General features: G+C 37.4%; 1 protein-coding gene across 3 annotated transcripts in view; it reads right to left on the reverse strand.

The window, feature by feature from the left end:
* Window positions 1-16,794, reverse strand: part of LOC121933205 (myosin VIIA and Rab interacting protein) — a 183,247-nt gene that overhangs the window by 44,550 nt on the left and 121,903 nt on the right. For 2 of the 3 annotated variants that reach the window (XM_042472614.1, XM_042472616.1), the window contains exons 4-8: window positions 16,355-16,491; window positions 12,387-12,473; window positions 10,591-10,691; window positions 9,850-9,930; window positions 8,002-8,154 (exon numbers count right to left, since the gene is read on the reverse strand). In XM_042472614.1, the coding sequence (XP_042328548.1) occupies window positions 8,002-8,154; window positions 9,850-9,930; window positions 10,591-10,691; window positions 12,387-12,473; window positions 16,355-16,491 (559 nt within the window). The remainder of the gene's footprint in view (window positions 1-8,001; window positions 8,155-9,849; window positions 9,931-10,590; window positions 10,692-12,386; window positions 12,474-16,354; window positions 16,492-16,794) is intronic. The other variant, XM_042472615.1, reaches the window with a different exon arrangement.

Here is a 16,794-nt window from a genome sequence, read left to right on the forward strand (position 1 = left end):
CTGGCCTGTGTAATGATCTTTTTGAAAAGGGATATAGCTGAATTACACAAACTCCAATCCATCAACAGTGGGTTGAACAGATACAATGGCTTCTTAGTACACTACAGATATTATAACACTAGTTAATGCCCCAGCCTCATGTAGGCTGAGGATGAGCCCTATTCAATGATTCCCTGCTTCATTACCAAAAACATCACTGTCTTGCTTGGATTAAGATTCAATTTGTTTGACCTAATCCAAACATCAGTGACAGGAGACAGCAATTTAGTACTCAATGAACTTGCTTGTATTTAGATGGAAAGGAGCTATAGACATGGGTGTCATCAATGTACTGATGGCACTGAATCCCAAAATACTGGACAAACTTTCATATTCAGTAGGCTCTTGGTATCTGCTGGAGCTTGGTTTCAGGGCTCCCTGTGCATTCCAAAGTCCCATTAAATACAATGGCACAGCAAAATGGTGCCCCTTATATAAAATAGCAAAAACAAGGAATTTATATGTTTTCTGAACATTTTCAAGGATCCAGGGATAAGGAGGGCTGACTGTATGTGTTAAATAGCACTGGGCTGAGGAATCCTATATCAGATTGACCAGGAGTCCCACAGCAAGATTGGCCCTCCAGAAATAAACAGAGCCACTGCAAAACAGTGCTTCCAAATCTCATTGTGAATGGACACACCAGAAGGATCCCATTGTCAATGACATAAATAGCCATCAAGAGTTCCAAAAGTATCAACAGGAACACACTTATCCTGCCCAGTTCCCAGCATATATTGTTCACCAAGGTGGCCAAAAAGCTTTATTTAACACATTTTGAAGGGAAGACATCTAATTACTATATCTACAGAACACTTTCTAAAACAAAATTGTAACAGAAACAAGTTTAAAACAAATAACAACATCTTGTTGACCGACTCTAGCAAATTGCTTCCTTCTCGATTTATTTCAGTTGTCCCCTGCAGTGGTAAACATACCTCAGCAGGTGGCAGCAGAAGCCAACCCATGGTTTCCACTATGCCATATTTATAATCTAGGCCAAAAGTGTTATGATCAAGAAAACAATCTTTTTTTCTGTGGTTTTACTAAACAGAATTAAGTATTGTAGAAGGAAAAACAGATAGCTTCATCTGGCAAAGCTCATTCTCATTCCAAAAGGGAGGTGGGATCATATAAGCTTCTTCTGAGAAATGGGTTGTTGCATGCTGACTTCTGAATAACTCGGGAACGTCAGATAAATATACTCTCCCCTACTGTTTGTTCAGTAGCATTTCTTGTTACATGCAAAGGGGGATTGTATCTCTTGCCAAATTGTCAACATAATACATGGGCACAGTATAGATAAAAACACATAAAATCATTTAAACACTGTAAAACACTGTCAAAGCACACAGATACATTTACATCATCCATCATAAATTAAATTATCCTAATAGTTTAAAATCAACTGGGTAGGCCTACTGTAAGAGATTGGTCTTTAATACTCTTAAATTCAGACAACATATTCAGCTGTTGAATCTCTCCCAATAGGTCATCCCACAGTCTAGGGGTGGGTGAGGAAAATGTCCTGTAGGTGACAATTGCCAGTTTAGTTCTGACCAGTTGAAGTAGATGATCCCCAGAGACCTGAGCGTACGTGGCAAAATTATATGGGAATGAATTCCACACCACAAAATTTCCAACAGAAAATGGGCTGCACAATTTGGGAGTCTGGCAGGAAACAGAATACAGCAAGCAATGGAAGTGTGACGTTAGAAGAAATGGTATGCAGACTGTGAGAATCTCCAAAAACAAGACCAAGTTAACCAGCAGGAAACTGGCAAATGGAGCGTTGATTCAGATCCACTGCTGAGAACAGAAATGGGCCAATAAGGTTGTCCTCTAAGACATTTTTCTCAATTGAAGCAACTATGATCTGTTCCCAAAAGCTTATACTCTCCTATTAGGTCACCCATTTCCTCTGGGACTGGTCTGGTTGCGAAGCAATGATTTCTAGGGCCTGAAAGAATTCTAGGAAAGAGCCAGCAGTGTCTGAAGTTATGGTCAAGAAAAGTTCCTTGGGAAAAGAAGATGGAAGGATCATTTTCTCCCTTTCACATGTCAATATGTCTGTGAAAAAGGCTTCCAAAGTGGCTGCTGCTATAAACAGTCAAGGGAATGGTTATCCCACATTATAAGTACCATAGCCCTGCTGCTGTAGACATATCTGAACCTTGGTATCTGACTCTCAAGAGAGCATCACTAGCATCCCTTCTGAAAAGAGGTGGTTGCCTCTGTGCCCTACTGAGAAGGACCATAGCGTGTCAAAGGACCCAAGGACTGTAGAATCGAAAGCTGAGGGATATTCTCAAGCCCTTAGGATACTGTATACTGTATCATGTAAAACCAATACATGTTTCTCACATCATTTATTCTTAATCTATCTGAATTCCCACAATACCATCAGGCAATAAATGTCTAGCTCATGAAATGGGTACAAAAAACTCGAAAGGAGTGCTATAACCAAATGTGCCGTGTTTGAAAAATGCACGTGTAGAAAACAGGCTTAAAACTGAAAAAGCATTACTCTGCCTCCTTCTGAGATAGCAGCAGCACAACAGTGTTGGGGAGGAGACTTGGCAAATCTGCAGCTAAACTGGCACTGCCTCAGCCATTTTCACTGAACAATCAGCCAGCCTAGATAAGGCAGGTAGCAATGTTTATCTCCCACTCTGTGGGAAAAAATACACCCAGACCAGGTCAGAAACTGCCCCGCTTTCTGGACTCCTGAAAGTGCACCCTCCCTACTCTTTTCCATGTCCCTCAACCTATCCTACTTTTCCCAACTACTGATTAATATCTTGGCTTCTTGATCTCTGGGGTGCAAATTATGTCACTCCCAGTACATTCCCAGTGCATTCTGTTATAGATAGATTGGAATTCTAACATATGAGTAGAGTCTTATAATCTCTATTTGAATTATAAATATTAGCCACAGCTTTGTATAAATACTCTGTGAACAACCTCCAAAAATCAGTAGTTATGTTTGTTTCTGCTAAGAAGAAGGGAAAATTAACACCCTTTCATTGATTAATTCCTGTTAAGTAAAAATAACTGAGACTGAACAATTGTGAATTTGTCCTTTGTCCCTAGCTACATGGCTGAGGTTGTGGATACATGTACCTACTCTTACTACTTCATATACCTTCAGCCAAAAAAAAAAAAGATACTAAGGTCCAAAACACACTGCAGAAATAATCCAGTTTTCAGACTGCTTTAACTGCCCTTTCTGCAGTGTGTTTTGGACCTTAGATTACAATTTAAGGTCCTTTCCATTTACTGTACAAATATTCCCATCTGAATTCAGATCACGCACAGTTTTGAATAAACTGAATTCAAGCTTAACTCTGAGTATCTGTTTCAGTTCCACAGTCAATGGTGTTAAAATGGCCATTAATGTAAATGAACCTATTACTCAACAGAACATCTTATGCTAAATTGGTTTGCTCTGTCAGGGTTATGCAAAGTTACAACTAATGAATACAGCCCAAGCATCAAAAACAAATAAAGTTTTTTATAATGAAGTCAGTATGTAATAATTGCAGCCTAAAACGTATTGATAGCAAATATCTAATGACCCATTGCCAAGGGAAAATGTGTGGAATAAATACATAGTTTATGGACAAGGCTTCTGTTAAGCTCCATTCTCTGCTAAGTACCATTTTCAAATGCAAGTAGACTAGTACTCTGGTAAAAGAATCATACACAAAACACTAAAGCTAAAACCTGGAAATATTTGCAAAAGAGTTTTACTAAACATATTAGAATAAACACCAATAAATTTGATATTTTAATGTATATGCATATTCTTCAATATAAACAAGCTAATATTTACATTTACTATGTTGTCAATCAACTTAAAATCAAGTTTTAAGGAATACAGTTGTATTGTAAGATCAGACATAAATGTATGCTCACATTTGCACTGACAGTGTTTAATTTTGAAGTGAATTTACCTCTCAATGCAAACAATGCATAACATTTTATACTTAGCTACATAACCATTCTCAACTGAAAGCTACACAGTGCTTTAGATTGGAGGCTTGCTATATGTTGCAAAATACTGAGGAAATGTGTTATTCCAATTATTTTGCAGTGAGTAAATGAGGTAACTAAGGCTGCATCTGCACTGCAGAAATAATGCAGTTTGACATCACTTTAATTGACATGGCTCAATGCTATGGAATCCTGGGGTTTCTAGTTTCTTGTGGCACCAGAGCTCTCTGACAGAGAAGAATAAATATCTGACAAAATTACAAATCCCAGAATTCCACAGCATTGAGTCATGGCTAAAACAGTGTGAAACTGCATTATTTCTGCAGTCTGAGCCTGTGCATCTGGAGGGGGGGATCTTGACATGGCAAGTAAGTTAGATGCTAAGATCATTTAAGCCCTATGTAGAAGTCATCTAAGCATGTTCACTTATCAACACACAAAGAAAGGAATAGGCTAGCTCTGACCCTTCACATATGGAGAGTGATGAGTTTGATTAGAAGAATTTCTCCTAAGTGTGGACACTCTTCACATGATCAGGAACAACAACAACAGCAGCAGCAGCAGCATAAAAATCGCCAATTGTATGGAGAGCACTTAGTATCCATACCTATCACTCTCCAAGTGGAAACACAGGGTCACAGTGCTAGCACATTCCTTTATGCTTGCTTTATTCTATTTTTTGTTATTCTTTGTCACTAGTTTTAAGAAGCTCTTCAGTTTTCATCCTTGTCTCCTCTTGATGTGTTGCACTAAGAATAGCACCCATCACAGCAAATCACAGCATACTCCATTCAAACACCTCTCTGACAGTAAAGCCCTATAGGGTTCAAATTTTTATATGCTCTCATGCACACAGCCAGAGAAGTTAAAAATGCAGAGTTAAAAATAGCTTGCCAAATACCTCAGTGAAGCACCTCCTGGTATGAAATATTCTTAATTAGACTGTTAAAGTTTCAAAATATCTGACAGTGTACTATTAGACATATATATAGCCAATAAATAACATGTGGAAACTGGAATATGGGAAACTGACAACTTTCTGGTTTTCTTTTGGGTTACAGAGAATAATCATTTTTAAATTATGTTTTGATCACTGTTTTCTCCCAACTATGTGCTTTGGTAGGATTTACTCCTACTTAATTTCCCCCCTCTAATTTGCATTTGTGTTTTTCCAAGATTGCTTTTGAAGCCTATGGGTCTCTACTGGAAAATGGCCTCAGGAGTCCCAGTGCATGTTTATCACGTCGGCTGTAATATACAGGGTCTATGAAAATTATATTTACAATTTCAATTCTATATTGAAAGTGGGAGGTGGGAGGGATGGGGTTGATGTAAAAGTTTTAACTGTTATTGTAATTTTATTTTGTTGTAATCTCCCCTCGATCCATAGGGAAAGGCAGGAAATATAAATAATAGTAATAATAATAATAATAATAATAATAATAATAATAATAATATAGAATTGAGTTGTAAAGATAACTTTCAGACAACCTGTACTCATTTTCCTATATGTTGATAAGACAGCTGGTATGTTGATGAAAGGACTACATAAACTAAGCAATTGCTTTTTTTAAAAAGTTACAAACAAGGCATATTACTATTTTAAGAAATACATCTCACTGTAAAAATTCAGATTGAAGCCTTGTACTCAGTTATGCTGTACTGGTTCAATAAGAGATAAATAACAGGATCCAAAGAACAAAGGCTTTCTTTAGCAGCGACAAAGTGGGATTTCTTTTTGGCCTTTTCTTCCTTTAAACATGCCAGTCACCATCTGTTTTTGAAAGTCCACTAGGTTTTGAAAATGGTTTTCCGTAGGCATGTAGAGGCTGGGGTTCAAGGAAAAACATGCCCCTCCCTGCCAGAAATAATAGGATGGTTCTTTGAATCCTTACCAGTGTCCCTAAAATTGAATGTGGAGGGACAACAAACAAACAAACAAACAAAAAACCTGTTGATGATTGTGCACAGATATCCATGCCGTGGACTTCCCTAGTTAAAACAAGCCTTCAGTTTAGCTCACAATCTTAACCTAATCTAATTGGTAAATTTCTATTTTCTGTAAGAAGCATTTGAAAAGTGGATTCTCATTTTTTTAACACACACACACACATTTTTATCTTAGCTTGCTTATTTCAAACCAGCAGGATTGTGAGCTGAGGTTTCTATGTACATCACTGCTCTGCTGGCTGGAAAGATAAGGTCTATTAGTATGTTGTAAAACAGTGCAGTAATGCATTCAGTCATGTTTCAAAGTGAGGAAATATAGACAAAAGTGGCCATAATTATGTTACTGCAGGCTGCCACAGACTTCTTGCCTTTGATTTGTTTATTGTAGCATCTGATCCTGGCATTTTTACTTGTGTTCCATCCAAAAAGCCACAATCATAAACCAAGAATAAGCCATGGCCTGCTGGGGGATAGTCAAGGTACTGTCAGCTTTGGATGACAAAACAAGGAACCCTTATCTCCTTGTTTAGCTTTATCTCCTTGCAGTGGGAACAATCAGGCAGTGTACATTAACATCCTGCCTCTTTCCCTCTAAAAAATTACAAACCAAATGTCTTTCAACTTTTAAACTTCTATAAAAAACTTGACAACTTTTAAACTTCTATAAAAAAGGATTTGTGTTCCTAAGTGATCCTTGCTCATCCTTATCAGTTATTCCATGGAGGAGGAAACAACTGGATTAAAGGAAACATGCAACCTATTACATGTGCCAAATCCATGAGCAATATGTGGAAGTAATTTGTGTATAAATTAGCTTAACGTTGTAAACCGCTTAGGCACTGCTTAGGTGGTATGAAGCGGTATAAATGAAGCTTGTTTTGTTTTGTTTATATAAACCAGTAAATGGAAACATGGAATTATTACTTTGTTACCCATAGTTTTCAGTGAAACTGAAGTCCATCCTAAAAATTATCTGCCAAAGACATCAGATAATTGTTACTAAAATGAAAATATGGCACCAAGTTTTGTAACACTGCAGCAGAACAGATATTGATTAGATCCATTTATGTAGTAATAAAGCAATCCTTATGATTATATTTTAAAAAGCAATATGATGGTGTGTATTTTTGCATTTGCTCTCTTGGTTAGTTCCTGTGTTGTTTTGGTTTGTTATTTGTTGCATTTATTACATTTTAATGACCTAGTTTTGCATGCCTTTATTAATTGCTTTGAATGCCTGAGGAGAAGAAAATTGAAGACTATACATTTATTTCAAACAAACCAGCAAATTAATCTGAGAGAGTCTGAATGTATTAACTGGGGATCAATTAAATGTTTTTCAAATCAAAACACATCATTCAAAGAAGTGGCACATTTTTAAAATATATATATATTTATTTCTTGTTCTGCAGCTCATCACTCATTACTTGTCAGATTCTCTGAAATTGTCTAGCAGCATATACAGTCTTTATGCTGCGAAAATATCCCATGGGATGTGGGAATATTCTTAAATGTAACATGATATATAAATGGTGCTTTATGACTGTTAAATTTACCTGGGAAAAGAGAGCAAAGAAGCAATTTCAAAAGCCAGTGGTGAATGGATACCTTAAAATCTGAGAAAACAGAGTAAAATACCTCAACAAGAATAACATATCAACTCTGAAATAAGTATTTTGCAAAAAGCCTAATTTTTGTTGAAGTGAAATACTCATTTCTTGCCAATAAAAGTCTATATCCTTCAGATACAAACACACAACCTTCTAGTGCTGATCAGCCTTTTTCAGCATTAAACATTTCTGTCCAATTTTGTTGTTTCCAGTTGTTTTACTCTTGGTTTATGAACAAAATCAGAACACAGCTCATCACCCTTTGTACAAAACAACATTTGGAATGCAAGCCAGTTTTCTATATTTATTATCATTCAAACATCAAACTTCTATAGATATCTGTTGTCACCACATGCCAGTTTTCATATGCAGCTTGAATGCATAATGGTCAAATATGATGGCTCACCCATAATGTGTATGATCCCCTACGGCTCCCTGGAAAAGTCAGCATGCTCTGATCTGAGAGAGTAACAGATGTTGGGCCACTGCTGCTCCTGGACTGCGGCCATTCAGTTCCAGCCTCCACTTGCTCGGTTTTGTTTTTCTGCTTTCTTATAATCTGTAGCAATTTGAAAGGGAAACAATATTGGGTTCGTTGTAAATCATTTCGCTGGAGCCATACCTGTGTGACTTAGAGAAGAGTCATCAGGATGGGAAACTGAAGCCTCAATATTGATTTTGACAGCCTACATATTTTTCTCCCATTATTTGGACCTGCAATATTTAATGAAGAGTCTGAGGTGAAAAATGTATGCTGCTAATAATATTTTTTGTTTGCACTGAAAACATATTGTGTATCATTCCCAAAATTTACTAAACCGACATGGAGGCTTATATTAAACATAGGAAAAAGGTTAAAATTTTAGTTGTTCATGATATGAAATGACAGCACAGCATTCTTCAGAAAAACAAATCTGATGGAAGTATGTTATGGAAGTAATAAATGTGCTGCAGTTTCTTACATTAATGAAATATTGGGAGGTAAGTAATGCTACTCTGCAGAATCCATACAATTGTGTAAATTTGCCTTGCCCTCTAGATCAGTAGCCTGATTGTAATGTAGTCAAGACATGGTAAACATTTTTCTCACACTTCTCCTTATAAAAAAAGAACACTATTCTCACATATTATGTGAGAGAGATTTCACTGTTGAATATTAGATTTTATATTTCCCTTTGGGGTTTATGTATAATGCCTGGTGAAGCCCAAGCATATGTCACTTTACAGTGAAGAGCATGCACTGCACTGCAGCACTGGCTTCCAGTATAGAGCTAAAATGTACATGAAGATATTTGGAAATGCAGCCAGAAGAAGAAGAAGAAGGATGAGGATGAGGAGGGTGAGGAGTCTAGTTCACCATCTGCAGACAGAGAGTTATGACAGTAGTGGTGGCGGTGGTAGCAGCTGTACCAGCAGCAGCTTGGCCAAAATGAGTGGGAGTTGTAGTCCAGAAAATACATAGCATATGATTGCCTTCTCACGATGTAATACATTTGATGACTTCCTCTTACTGTTGTTGTTGTTGTTCACATCTAATTGTAACTGTATATCAGTAAGTCTTCCCTTTTATTGTTTAGAGACAATCAATTTCTGTAGCTAGGCTCATAGTTATTTTCTTCTTCTTCTGTTTTTCCAAATATCACCTTACCCATTTTAACTCTATATGTGAAGTCAGTACTGCATTGCAATGATCAGATATTATAGGAACTGTATTCTTACATAGCAGCTTAGGACAAAAAGAAAAATGTAATGCACACTACTGAGTAGAATAATAGGGAATCTATCTTGTTTGCCCTCCAAGCAACAAAATAAGAACTTGCTTTTTATGAATGGCGTGAAGGTCAGAGTAGTCTCCAAAGATAGTTTTCAGTAGATGAGACAGAAAGCCTTGAAACTGCTATAGGTTTATCTATCTTCTGAGTTTTTCCGCTTCAGGTCAGGCTTATTACAGAAAGAGCAAGGTCAATTTCTCATGAAGTCACAGAGCTGGCACTGTGTAATAACTAGTACAAGCAAAGAATTTCCTCTCTCATCCAAGAACTCACTGGGTGGTCTAATGAAAGCTACTGTCTCTCAATCTAGGAAGATCCTACCTTTCACTGGTAACGGTTGATCAAAATTAAGGAATTGTTTTACAAATGACTAAGAAACCATATGTCAAATTCTACGCAAGTACTAATTATTGTTAATATGTTTCTATACATTATCATTCTTAGCAGTAAACTCATCCAGAAGGGAAGCTCTTGAGTCATACTTTCTGGACGATGGTGGTAGCAAGTTCTTCAATGAGTTCTTCCTTATGGTCTCGCAAGTAGCAAGCTTCATTCTGTTTGTCCTGTACAAAAGGGGTGAACAGATGGGCATTTACACTCTTAATTATATGCAATTAAAAAGTCAATGTTTAAAATGTTTTAAAATTCACTCTATAAAGAGAAATTTCACAAGTGCTAAATGCTACTGACAAAGCCACACCTGTTAGACCATACCTTTGAAAAATTTACTCTTATGGCCTATAACTTACAGAATCTCTTAGCTAGCCAAGCCAGTAGCTATACTCACTGGGGGATCCTGGGAGTGGTGGTCAAAGAAGATAAAGTTTCCATGCTCTAATCTGATGTGCCCATGGCATCTCTTGAATTTAGACATATCCAAGGACTAAGGCTTACCAAATCCAGCTGTCTATGCTCATGTTTAAGAACAAATGAGGACAAAGGGTTGCTAGGACAGAATACAGTAATTTCGGGGGGGGGGGTTCCCAGTCAAAAAGGGAACTTGTACTGTGATAATGAGAATACAGACTACATTACTGGGCTTTTAAATAATGCAATGAAATAAGCTGTGATGGTTAAGATCTGAGTATTCTCCTGCTGCAGTGCTCCAGCTAATTAGGCAGGCACAGTTTTTTTGTTTTTAAAAAGGGGACATAAATTCATGAAATCCATGAAATAAATAAAAATCTTCACCAAAATAACTGATATAACCAAAATATTTTTACCAAGCTGTTGTTACTGTACATCTCTGCCTTAGAGATAGCTTCTTCAATAGCTTCTTCTGCAACACGCAAGGCCACGACAAGGGTCTCCATCATGCTGTGTCCTAGGAAAAATATGTAACAAAGTCTATGACAAGCGGGAGGTAACTGAAGTGAAAGCAGAAAATTCCTTCCATTTATCACCCTACCCCTCCAAGAAGCATCAGTTTTTGTAACTTTGATAGCATCCTTAGGCGAAATTATGCCATATGATTCTGCTCCCAATTTATTCTCACAGTAATAATGAAAGTTTAAATGGAGAGACTCCAAGATCCCTAGTGAGCTTAATTCTTGTGTGGGTAAGATTTTAAAACTCATTTTATGTATAGTTTGCCTCCATATACATTTACTTTAGTTGTGATCTGCTTCCAAGGAGAAAAGTACAGTATAAATATTCATGAATGTTCAGTCAATCATCCATTAATAAATAATGGTATATGCGAAGGGACCTCACATTAGAATTAGGTTGTTATTTTGGAAGGAATATTTTTGCCAAAGAACAGTTGGATACATTTATCTAGTTAACTGACTAGCTCAACTGATGATAAAAACCTGCTCAAAGAAAAGAGAAGTAAGTGTGAGTGAACAGTACATCTTACAGCAAGGTTGTAATATAGAGAGAATGAGCAGGACACAGCCAAGCCTCCACTTATTATTATTATTATTATTATTATTATTATTATTATTATTAATAATCTTTATTTATAAAGCGCTGTAAATTTACACAGCGCTGTACATACAATCTTTTTAATTGGACGGTTCCCTGCCCTTAACTGCAAAACTGTGCCAGTAGCTCCCTGAACAATTTGCCAAAGAGGCTATTTGCAAGTATACCAGCGTTAAAAATACAGTCCACACATATTAACAAATATGTTCCACTGCTGCAAGAGTACCCTTTCAATGTAAGCCAGGGGGTGGGAGGAATAAAAAAAGGGATGTTTACAAGTCTGGAATATAAGCAAATTTTAAATGATAGTGGTATCAATATATTAATGCTTTGAAAAGCTATTTTTGAACTACAGCTCCCAGAGTCCCCCAGCTGCTATTTACTTATCATACCAGCTGGGAGATATTGGGAGCTATAGTAAAAAAGTCCCCATTCAGGACTAACATGACATGGAGGAAACACATCCAATATCAGGTTATTCAATTTGTAAAGGTATATTTATGGTAAATGGTGTCATGGACAATCTGGAAGTACTATATAGTCCCTATAGCAATATCTCAAACAGAACCCCAAAATTCTAGCAGTTGTGATGATCATTTTCTTCTTTTGGGCTGCTTCTGCACTGCAGAAATAATGCAGTTTGACAACACGTTAAGTGTCATGGCTCAATGTTTTTAGAATTCTGGGATATGTAGTTTGTTGTGGCACCAGAACCCCCAACAGAGTAGGCTAAATATCTCACAAAACTATAAATCCTAGAATTCCACAGTACTCAGACATGGCTATTAAAGGGGTGTTAAATTGAACTGTTTCTTAAGTGCAGTTGCAGTCTCTCTCTTACTTCTCATGTCTACCTGAAACTCTGTCTTTTGTAAAACTAATGGTTCTTGCTGGTACAAGACCAAAACATACATTTCTTCCCACTGCAGCTATTGTGAGAATTGTAGATAAACATAGAGGGAAGAGGATAGCCCATGGGTGATTGTGGCAGAAAATGTTATAGTTCCTGGTAATAGAAAAGTCCAGGGACTGAAGCTTGTAACTCCTGGCTCCACTACACCACTACCAAACACCACATTTACAACAGAGTTACCTTCTGACTGTCTGTAGAAAGTAGAGTCACTGCCACATATGCTTCCCTCATTTTCTATGGTTCCTTCACAGAAGCTTCCTACTTCTGCTTAAAAAAAAGGATATCGCTGTCATTATCACTGCACTATGTCAGGACAAACATGTTCTCTCTGGAATATGCCAGTAATTTCTAAAAACACAATTTGCAAAACAGGTGGCAGTGGAATATCTTTAATATAGAGATATTGGGCCGCTATTTTATTTTATATTATTATTAGTTTTTCTTCTTTCACATGAGAAAATTTCCATCACTCTGGGCTAATCACTCAGGCAATGTCTGCTTAAATAATAGCAAGAACACAAAGTTATCAGTAAGCAAAGACAAAATGCTAGTACAGAGGACTTGCTTTGAATATGATATTTGGACCCAAGATAGATTTTGGATTTTAAAGGGCATCAATTCACAAATTGTGAATTGTGTTTAATCTGCTTCTGCATCAAATAGAAGAAGAGAACTGTCTTAGATTTATACTAGGAAGAGGGGGACAGAGAAAGAGATGTTGCCAGTGGCAGAGGAGGAGGAGGGGGAAAGAGATATTTAAAGCTGAAACATGCTCTAAGAATTTTTACTGACATGTCCTTCATGTTTGATGGGAAAGGGAGAGGAGTACAATAAGCCAGCAAGAGGCAGCTTTCATTTGCCCCTAGCTCATTTTTCCTTCCTCTTTCTCTTAAATGAACAATGCCACATCTCTTCCAACATTTTCTTAGACCTCTTTATCCAAATAACTATTCAAGGCAGGGATGGTGGCAGAGCCTGCGAAAAAATACTCCCTCAGTCAATACAGTTAAGAGACTGCCTTTTTAAATGTATCAGATGACCAAAGAATCTTCAGAATGTGAGGATTTCTCAACTATCTTACAGCTCTTCCCCATCTCTGCAAAGTAAGACCATTTTGAAAAACATTTCCCATTAGTGTCAATCGGAGGGGGCTTTTTCAAGATGATTAGTCACAGGAGCGGGAATAGCATGGGAAGCAGTCATAACTCACAAAGTTAACCTATGTATTATGTAGATTTGATTAAGAACTACCCAGGGAAAACATTACATAGGGATTCAAATTTACATGGATTTTGGAGTGATTTGTGAGCAGGAGCATCTGAGGAAATGATGGGAATTTGATGGTAGAAGAGAGGTTGAGCAGAACATAGAAAGGCTGGCACAGCTGGAATTTCAGACTTCAGATGTTCCTGAATTACTCAGGCAAGGAGATAGCAGTCATTCTTAACACCTCCATGTTTATGTTCCTCTTTGATTTCTCATTTCAATTAGGCACTTTCACAAAAGAGAAACTATCTAGGCTATATTGAAGAACCCTTCATAGTTCAATAAGCCCAAAGATTCCCCAGGAATTAAGGCCAAGGCTTATGGGCAGGGGGAATGTCCTTATGAAGTGGTTCATGGATAAAGAAATATCTGCTGGGCAATAAAACATCTTACTAGCACTAGCCCAGGTGTAAGCCATGGATGCTAGTTTTTACTAGTTCTGAGTTACAGGAATGGAGGTAGCCCACGTATAGGCAGAAAAGAGATTCAGATCCTTTCTAAAGAAAAATATGGTCATATTAATAAATAAATTGGGCTATGGTCTGATTTCCAAATTATTTATATGATTTTATGGTAACCCACACAGCGATCTTATGATATAGAGTGGAATATAAATAATCTAAATAACAAATAAGAGCAACAACAGATTCCTGTGAGCTTCAGCCCACATACCTTTCACAGAAGATTGGTGTGTGTGTGTGCGTGCGTGCACGCGTGCATGTGCACAAGTGTGTGTGCATGCAAGGGTGAATGTTATGGAATAAAAATTATCCTATCATTCATTCACAGTAAAGGGGATCTGTAGAAAGTAAATTCTTTCCCTTCTGTCATTAAAATTTTAAATGTAGATGTAAAAAGTTTAATTAGATTAGAACAAAGCTAACTTAAAAATGACAATCACTTTTCTTAACTAACTGTTATCTCCTGTCTTCAGGTCAGTAGCACTTACATGACTCCACAGCAAGCCAACATAGCCATGGCTGACCTGGAAGATGGATTCCTTTGATCTTTTACCTAAAGGCCTCTTTTTCCTGAGATATATAAATAGCACTTTCATTCCCTGCACTTATTGACAGGAGGCCCTTGAGAAATTCTGGAATGACTTCAACAACATTTATTTCATCATCTATATGAGTCTGAACCTGTCCTATAAGCAATTTCATTTTCTGACCATTGCTCTGAAACTACACAACAGCTAAAAATGCAAGCAGGCATAATGTATGAGCAGTAGCAGCGCAAGCTACCCTCACGCTCAGATCCCACAATGTCAGTGGATAAATAGCACCAGCTTATTCCAGGAACTGTTGACTGAAGACCATTACATATTTGAATCTGATTCTATCTCGAACCCATCATAGATAAAAGTTTCCCACTTATAACACATCGCTAGATCTAAGCCTTATTATGCATCTGCATTTTTTCCAGCTTCTCAGAAAAGAACTCATATCTTGATTAACACCAGGTAGTATGTAAGCAACATTATTTTAAGTTACAGTACGATGAAGTCAGGAAGGGGAAATAGGTCCAAAGAAACAGATCCACCTGTTTTCACATACAATTCCCAGATAAAATCAGTCCAAGACCATATCACTGCTCTAAAGTGTGACCTGCATAATAGCCCTCATATCTAAAACAGCTATACAGCAGCAACACCAAGTCATATAGCAGCAACACAAACACAGGGAATAATAGACCCTACAATAAACCAAGAAAATAAATTCTGTTTTCACAAGGAACTTGATTAAGGAATCTGAGATCAGTGACAAAATCAGAAGCTCGTTTACTTTGATTCAAACTATTTCTTTTTGCAATACAAATTCTAGATCTTACCAGTCAGCATACGGATTGGGAGATTCAATGAGCTGTAATCTAAAAAAGTAAGTTTGTAAAACTCTGTAACTGAGATTCTTAAGCATCTGTCATCTGCCAGAAATCAATCTCCCAGAACGTCCTTATTTGTGATGTGAAAATTGTCGTTTTCTATACAAGAAATTTAAAATGCATTCGGTGAAATAAAACGAATCAAAAACTTCTATTCTATTTGTCTGAGGGCCATTAAGAGAATAAATTCCTACAGGTTTTAGTGTGTGTGTGTGTGTGTGCGCGCGTGTGACTACCCATTACTTTTGTGAAGAATACCTGCTTTATTTGTCTCAAGCCTAACAGTACAGACAGATTTGGTACTTTTTACACTCATTCCCTATATAAAACACAGAAGTAGAAATATCCCGCCCAGTTCACTGGCAAAACTCAAAGATGAAACGGGGGAGATTTTAGTTCAGCTACAGTCTCTTGATGTCTCCCAGATACTCAGAACATTTCTGTGATACCTCCCACCCAGGCTGAAACTCTGACTGTGAGGGAGGTATGATGTGAGCGTGAGGATAAAAGAGAGACATCATGAGTTTGTGGGATCCATAGCCCTCATAGTCAAGTCCCAACACCCTGAAGCTAGTCAAAATAAATTTCTTTCCACTACTTTCATTGGGAGGAATTTTGGAGTAAAAGTTTAAAACACACACATGGCACCCCTCTGTGAGAGTGGGGACACCAACAGACGGGTTCTTCCATACTTCTGCCTTACTAGGGAGCCCTGGTGCGCAGTGGTTAAGTGTCAGTACTGCAGCCACAAGGTTGTGAGTTCGATCCCAGGCAGGGCTCCAAGGTTGACTCAGCCTCCCATCCTTTCATAGATTGATAAAGTGAGTACCCAGCTTCTTTGGGGCAATTAGCTTACAGACTGTAAACTGCTCAGAGAGTGCTGAGTTCACTGATAAGCAGAACAGAAATGTACATGCTATTGCTATTATGATGCACCCTCAGGATAGCGGTCAAATCTGGTATTCCTCAAAGTGAAGAGAACTCTGTTGTTTTTTCTTTACCTAGCAAATCAGAAGAAGCTCCACTCTCCAGTCGATGTTTTCTGTATAAGTTCTTCAAGACTTTAGCACTTCCAAAACGCTTGAAACGACTTTTCACGTTATTGTAATACCATTCCAGGGACTGAGCCCTTAAGAGTCTGGGGGAGAAAAAATAAGAAAGGAAAGAAGGAAGGAAGGGAGGTTTTAGAAAATGTAGAATTATTAAAGTAAATTAGCATAATTGAAATTTCTTTCAAAACCAGCTCTATTTTAGGAAAAGTGCACTGTGGGGGAAAAAATAGTGAAAAAGCTGCCCTCTTTTAATTATCACCGGGTTTTGTGTAGCACTCTGTCATCTGTTTGCTTTCCTGCAATATGCCTAATTTCCAAATGGATCACATTTTGCAGCCATCAGAGACTGCATAATCTGTTTAAGTATGCTTTTGCAAATAATTATGGTA

This window comes from Sceloporus undulatus, chromosome 6 (assembly GCF_019175285.1).
Source record: "Sceloporus undulatus isolate JIND9_A2432 ecotype Alabama chromosome 6, SceUnd_v1.1, whole genome shotgun sequence".
Classification (NCBI taxonomy): domain Eukaryota; kingdom Metazoa; phylum Chordata; class Lepidosauria; order Squamata; family Phrynosomatidae; genus Sceloporus; species Sceloporus undulatus.